The sequence below is a fragment of the Pituophis catenifer genome, unplaced genomic scaffold (genome assembly GCF_029215685.1).
Source record: "Pituophis catenifer annectens isolate HBS135680 unplaced genomic scaffold, rPitCat1.0.hap2 SCAF_1, whole genome shotgun sequence".
NCBI lineage: Eukaryota > Metazoa > Chordata > Lepidosauria > Squamata > Colubridae > Pituophis > Pituophis catenifer.
In genome coordinates, this window is record NW_027256881.1 from 69,637,155 (window position 1) to 69,644,404 (window position 7,250).

General features: G+C 45.6%; 1 protein-coding gene across 2 annotated transcripts; it reads left to right on the forward strand.

The window, feature by feature from the left end:
* Positions 1 to 1,077: 1,077 nt before the first annotated feature.
* Positions 1,078 to 6,852, forward strand: IRF2BP2 (interferon regulatory factor 2 binding protein 2). Of its 2 annotated transcripts, XR_011599746.1 has the most exons (3): positions 1,078 to 2,494; positions 3,210 to 4,131; positions 6,185 to 6,852. XR_011599746.1 is itself a non-coding variant. In XM_070932554.1 (2 exons), exons 1-2 carry the CDS (start codon positions 1,480 to 1,482, stop codon positions 3,914 to 3,916), a joined length of 1,722 nt encoding a protein of 573 aa, XP_070788655.1. In that variant the 5' UTR covers positions 1,078 to 1,479; the 3' UTR covers positions 3,917 to 6,852. The 2 variants fall into 2 exon arrangements, 1 of the variants encoding a protein (XP_070788655.1); XM_070932554.1 differs by having other exon boundaries at positions 3,210 to 6,852.
* Positions 6,853 to 7,250: the final 398 nt, after the last annotated feature.

Consider the following 7,250-nt stretch of genomic DNA (forward strand, 5'->3'; position numbering starts at 1 on the left):
GTGCGCCTTTTTTTTTATGCGGCAGTCTGTTACTATACTGTACTTTTAACATGCAATTTCAGGAAGAAAAATCTTACATGAATGTTATATTACATGTAATTTTTGGCAAACCAAGTAGGCTTCTAAGCTAGGACCGAATTTAGGATCCCTTGACCATGTACTTGACCATGTAATATACTTGACCATGTAATATACTTTCCCATTCCACTAACATTAACCACAACTCCCATCATTCCCCACAAATCTACCCAACGAATTCTACTCAGAAATAAAGTCTACTTTTAGAATACAATCCTACGTCTGCTTTCTTCTAGGCAGCCTATTATATTCAGAGAGATTTATTCCTGAAGAAACGTGCCCGGGAGTATTAACTGGTAACAAATTCGTGAAAACCACTAGGAATTGCTAATAATAATAATAGCAATTCCTACTGGCAATCGTGGGGGTGGCAGCGCTCTTAAAACTCGATAATCATCCAAAATCCTTTCCTGACCTATAATTACGCTTTTTTTTTTTTAAATCGATGCAATGCGCGGGGAGCGGGGTTGGAAATTTCAAGGACGGTTAATGACTTCAGTTTAAGAGGCAGTTTTAAGTGTAAAGGATTTGCCGAAGGTCAGTGCGCCCATAGCCAATATCGAAAATTGAAACGATTCCTCGGGTAACCTACATTTTAAAACGCGGCCATTGCAGAATCCAAAATGCAACATTTGAACACATGCACAAGGTGCGGTGACCTTCTGCAACGGGCGAAGCTATGTGTACATGGTGGCTATTAATTATTTTTTATTGCAAAACTACACTCCCCGCGCATTACTAGTAAAGCATTCTTGCCCGCAAGGAGGAGAAGGGAAAGGCACCCCAGTCCTTCTATTTGCATCCATTCACACACGAAAGAGCTGCCGTTCCCTCCCTCTCTCTCTCGCTCGCTCGCACCCTCCCTCCCTCTCTCCGCGTGCTGACTAGAGAGAGCTAGTTATTCTTGCAGCTCTTGTTGTCTTGGCAGGAGTTCAATGAGCAGCAGGCGGAGGAAGGGGAGAGCCTAACACGCAGGCGCTCCTGGGCACTGTCGAAGAATCGAGTCACTGGAGCAGAGCGCCCAAGCGGCGGCGACTGCTTCTGGAGTCCCCGCCCAGTGTGAGTGTCTGGGCGGCCGGCAGCCGGCGGGCAGTGCTGGAGTAGCAAGAGCGCGGTGCGGGCAGAGCGAGCGGCGTGTCGTACTGGGGGGTCGGAGGGAGCTGCGCTCGGGCGATGCATATCGCCACGTCCCCGGAGTCCCGGAAATAGGAGAGCCTGGCCGAAAGCAGAGGCGCTTCCTTCGCCTCGGAGCCGCGCTCGTTCGCCCAAGGAGCTGGCATTCAGGGCAAAAGGCTGCAGCGGTTGCAACATCCCGAGCCTCCCCGGTGGCAAGCCGAGCAGCGGTGGGGAAGAGGAGGTAGGGGACGAGGCGCGGGGCGCTCGCTGCCCCTGGACTCGGCCATGTCGTCCGCGGCGGTGGCGGTGGCCGCTGCCTCCCGCAGGCAGTCCTGTTACTTGTGCGATCTACCTCGCATGCCCTGGGCCATGATCTGGGATTTCACCGAGCCCGTCTGCAGGGGCTGCGTCAACTACGAAGGGGCCGACCGTGTGGAGTTCGTCATCGACACGGCTCGGCAGCTCAAGCGGGCGCACAGTTTCCAGGAAGGCCGGGCTCCGCCACCTCCGCACACCAAGCAGCAGCCTCCGCCGCTCAGCGCCAAAGACCTGCACTCGGCGGCTGTGGCCACGGCCGAGGCGGCATCTCGCGCCCCGCCGCAGCCCCACGAGCGCTACTCTCTGGCTGCGGCGCTGGCGTCTGAGCGGCCGCCTCCCCGCCTGGGACCCGAGTACGGCGGGAGCAGGCAGGTCAACGGCATCCTCGTCCCCAACGGTTTCTCCAAGCCCGAAGAGCCGCCCGAACTGAACCGTCAGAGTCCCAACCCGCGCCGGACGCACGCCGTGGCCCCCACTTTGGTGCCCCTCATGAACGGAGCTTCCCTGCCCGCCTGCATCAGCAGCCGGGCGGCGGCGGCTGCAGCAGCCTCCTTGGCGGCTATCTCCGGAGCGCCGCCAACCCCGCTGCAGGTCTCGGTCTCCCAAGCGCAGCAGAGCCAGCAGCAGCCCGGGGAAGGGGGCGGGCACAAGCGGCCCGGCTCGGTGTCTTCCTCGTCGTCTGGGGGCGGCGGTGGCGGCGGCGGCGCCAGCGACCAGGAGGGCAAGGAAAAAGGACAGCCGCAAGCGGCGCGGGGTTCGGCGGATCCTCTGGACCCACTCGGCGTGGAGAGCAAAACCCGGGGGGCAGCGGCGGGCGCGGAACAAGAGTGGCTGGGCAAGCCCAAGACCGTGCGTGACACCCTGCTGGCCTTGCAACACAGCGGCCACGCGGCGCCCTTCGAAAGCAAGTTCAAGAAGGAGCCCGGCATGGCGGGAGGGAGGCTCTTGGGCTACGACAGCAACGGGGCCGCGGCCAAATCAGGTGAGAAAGGCGCGCGTTTGGCGCGGGCAGTTGGGGTCCTTGTGGAGGGAGAACCGCTTCGCCCTTCCTCCCTGAAAAACCGGGTCAGGGACGCTTTTTCAGCCTGGTGCCTGGCTATGGCAGCGTGCTCCGGGCTCGGAAGCAACATCTGGCGGGGAGGTTTCCCCTCCCTACTCCTGCCCACTTTCTCTTGCGAGGAGAGCTCTGGGGCAGGCGGGGCTGGGAAACGTTTTGCCTTCCTCCTTCTGCACCAGGCTAGAAGTCAGAGCTGCAAATTAACAAACATGCGGAAGTTAGCCAGAGACTTGATGTGTATGGATAAATGTAGGGCTCTTCTCTGTGTGAGTGGATTATGACGCATTGGGTGCACAATGACTCTGAATGTGTTTCCAGCCAGTGGAAAATTACAAGCATGCACTTGTTTCTTTGGCTCATGGCCACTAATGTGGGAGGAGGGAGGCACAATGTAGTTACATTTGACTGCAGTGTGTACCATAATAGTGTGAGCCATGGCCCAGCACCGCTGGGTCTACCTTACAGAAGCTGATTCAAAAACCCAGATAAGGTGAACTCTTGTTGGTTTTAAGCTGGTCTTCCCCATTTGTATCTAGTGAGTAATTTGGCTGAGGTCCAGCTGCTTCAACTGACTAGACCATGATATAGGACACACCATTCTCTCTGCAACATGATCTCATCTCCCACTGCTTCTTTCTAGGGGCTCGGGCTGCGAGGAAGAGAAAGGCTTCTCCAGAGCCCGAAGGTGAAGCTGGACCTCCAAAAATCAATGGCGAGGCACAGTCATGGTTACCCACCTCATCAGAAGGGATGAAAATACCAATGGCAGCTGCATCTTTCATGTCCCCACCGCCACCAACTGCTTCGCCTCATTCAAATCGGACCACACCACCGGAGGCAGTTCAGAATGGTCAGAACCCTATGGCTGCACTCATTTTGGTTGCAGACAACGCCGGGGGCAACCATGCTTCCAAAGATGCCAACCAGGTTCACTCCACCACCAGGAGGAATAGCAGTAGCCCCCCTTCTCCATCCCCTATGAACCAAAGAAGGCTGGCCAGGGAAGTGCCGAGCCAAGGGGCAAATCCTGGAGGGATGGAACCAGTGCACCCTGTCAGCCTCCCAGACTCTTCTCTGGCAGCAAGTGTTCCCCTCTGCTGCACCTTGTGTCACGAGCGATTGGAAGACACCCACTTTGTGCAGTGTCCCTCCGTTCCGTCTCATAAGTTTTGCTTCCCTTGCTCTAGACAGAGCATCAAACAGCAAGGAGCTAATGGCGAAGTGTATTGTCCCAGTGGGGAGAAGTGCCCCCTAGTGGGATCCAATGTCCCTTGGGCCTTCATGCAAGGGGAGATTGCAACCATTCTTGCAGGAGATGTCAAAGTGAAAAAAGAGAGAGACTCATGACTTTTCCAATTTTTCATTGCAACGTCAACTTTAACATAAAACGGCTTGAACTGTATATACCTATAAATACTATAAATATCTATATATATATTATATATATATATATATATATATATATCCAAGACAAGGGAAATGTAGACTTCATAAAACATGGCTGTATAATTTTGATTTCTTTTTTGAATACATTGTGTTTCTATATTTTTTGAAGACAAAAGGTATGTACTTATAAATGCTCTTTTTTGTTGTTATAGCAACTATTTGTTGTGCTTCCTTGGTGACAGTTACTGTTCAGTGTAGGCTGTGACTTGCGCTGCTTTTTTTAGAGAGCACTTGGCAAACCAGACATGCTTCTAGCTGTAAATTGTATGCACTTGGTTTCTCCCCCCCCCTTTTTTTTTTAAATGCCAAATACATCTTTCAACATTGTAAAGATTGCCTTATTGTCTGTGGTTCCTTTTTTTTTTCTTTCTCTTTTGCCCTTATTCATATTGAAGGCATTTTAGGTTTTAGAGAAATTATGGCATTAAGGAGATCAGCAAGGATTAAAGCAAGGTTGCTATTCAGTCCAGTCCAAAGATCTGAAGCAATAGGGGTTTGTGTGGAAACATTATTCCTTCACTGCTGCTGCAAAAACCAGCCAGATTCTTACAGCGATTTTTGCTTGTAGAAGGAAGTTGTTTGCAGACTATTCAGCTTAAAGTGAGGTGCTACTGAGGCTGAGGTTTTTTTTTTTTTGTTAAAGGCAAAATAAGTTGTAATATTTGGTAGTAAGATTGCAAAACCGTTTTTGTCATGCATTGCTTAAGGTTCCTGCAGTTCTTTTGTGATAAAATTTAATTATTGACTAGCCACACATTAGAACAGAATAGCACTGCCATCTTTTTAACAAATTTACAACTTTTCAGCATAAATGAATTGAACGTTGCTATGCCCTTCATACTTGTATGGAAAAACACTGAGGTAGGTTTTAAGGATTTTTACAGTAGTGCAGAAGAACTTGCTTCTTAACACTTAAATGTTTAGAACTGTTGTTATTGTTATTGTTGCTGATGTCACCTAATTGAGTAGAGCAAAAGCAGAGCGATAATGACAGCAGCAGCAAAGATTTTGTTTGGCATGTCTGCATTGTCAGCAGAGAGATTAATGGGGATTTCTGCCTGAAATTTCCTGATCCATGTGTTGGGGGCAAAACAACCAAATCATATTTAAAGGGAACAAGCTAGGATTTAAATAAATCATCTTGAATTTTTATGCAGGCATCCCATGCCTTCTGGACTACCTTCAACCATTTTGCATAGCTAGTATTTTGATTATGCTTCTTTTTTCGTCAGAAGACAGACATTTTAGATAAACATCAGCTACTAGAAATAGTCAAGACTCACTGTAGTGTTGCTGTGCTGTTCACAATTGTGTTAGCAACATTGCTGTACAACCACTTGCATTCATTATTGGTGACCACTTTAGCATATGGTCATAAATGATTATTTCAAACAACAGTTTGCCCCTTGTGTTGTTTGCACGTTACAATATATTCTCTTTAGCTACATTTAATCATTTTATACTATTGGGTCAGACTGTTTTTAGGTGTTCATCTTCAGTCTTCTATTTAATGCTGAATAGATTTTGATAGGGTCCTTTTTTTAGTGGTCAACACATTTGAAAACCTAACCTGCACATGGGCAATTCTTTTTTTAAAAAAACATTTTAATAAGCACACCCACTAGCGTTGTGTTCCATATTACAGGTCAGTGTAATATTAAATAACAAGTTTTGCATGATAAACCAATATTTGAAATTATAGAAATACATATAGATCAGACTGGTGTCTTATGTAAACACGTTTAGAAAGTTTGAGATGGGAAACGCACATATGTACAACTGTAAGGATTCTTTGGAACCACTATAATTGTGGAAATAAGAATTTAGGCACTTTATTAAAAATTGGATTTTGAATTAATAGAGGATAAGTTCTTAAGAATCTTTTTGACATAATACCTCATATATTAAACTAATTTGTATGAACAGTTTGCATTTTACGTTAAAAAAATACCCCTACAAAAATTTTCATAGTGACATCTTGGCATGTAGTTCAGATTTGAACTTCTTAATCTGAGGTGGGATAGTTCAGATTTGAGTTTCTTAATCCAAGGTGGGATGACAGTAACTTCTTTCTTCAAAATGCTATTCAAGCATGACAGATTATCGAGAGAAGCCTTAGTTACAGTCTTGATATTGTAGCTCAGTAATATCACTGTATGTTCTTTAAAGTAGTTCAATGAGTGGGATGTTTAAAGCTTGCCATGAACACAGCTGGAACATATTTCAAGACTTTATCTGTTCAGCCAGTTTCTTCCAAACTTCTGTTAAGGTAACCAGTTCTCATATATTTTATAAATTTATACTACAGAAATGACATAAACTGTGATGACTTTTTTTAAAAACACATTTCTGTGATTTCAATTGGCCAAATGTAATTTTGTTTGCTTTTTAAAATTGGTTTCTGACATCAGCAGATAAGCATATATCCACATATATACATATACATTGATGCACACAATATGCTTCCCTGGCTACAAAGTTTTTTCAAGTGCTTTAGCTGCAACAATACTACAGTTACTATCCAATAAACAAAACAAAACTTGATTCCATTGCAGCTAATGTGAACTTAATTGCTTATTTCAATGGAGTCAGATGTTGCACCCTTACATTTTTTCCAGTTTTTATTGGTGATTCTTTGTATAGCAATAAAGCAAAATGTCGTTTAATGGAGAGTGTGATTGTCACAATCTCACCTTCGTTATACTTTTAAGTTACCATTATTAAAATACCACCTGCACTATGCTTTCGTTGTTTATAGTTGCTGAACTAACACATTACTATTTTTTTCCTATTTTTTTAATCTTTTGCATTAAATAAAGTGAAATCAGGCATTTAAACACTTTCTGTGAATGTAGTCCTTTTTTATCTTTTTATTTTAAAAAATATAATCCTGCAGCTACTGACATAACCTAGTAGCCAAAGCAACTTTTTTATATTACTTTCTTTAATTAGAAGGTGATAGGGAAGAATAGAACAAAGTGTCATCAGAAAAAAAATTTTTTTTTCTTAATAAGGAGAACTATTCCCTTTTATCTTAAGGTGCACAGAATCCAGGCAAGTGGGAAGGAAAAGGGAAACATACAATTTCTGGATACTACTAGTTATGGTATATTTGAGCTAAATACCCTATGAAATCATATTTAGGAAAAGGTTTATTTGTGGAGTTCTCCCGATGGCTTTTTATGGCAACAGGATCCTGAGAAATTTCTTCTGTACTTGAGCCAGAACCTCTCAC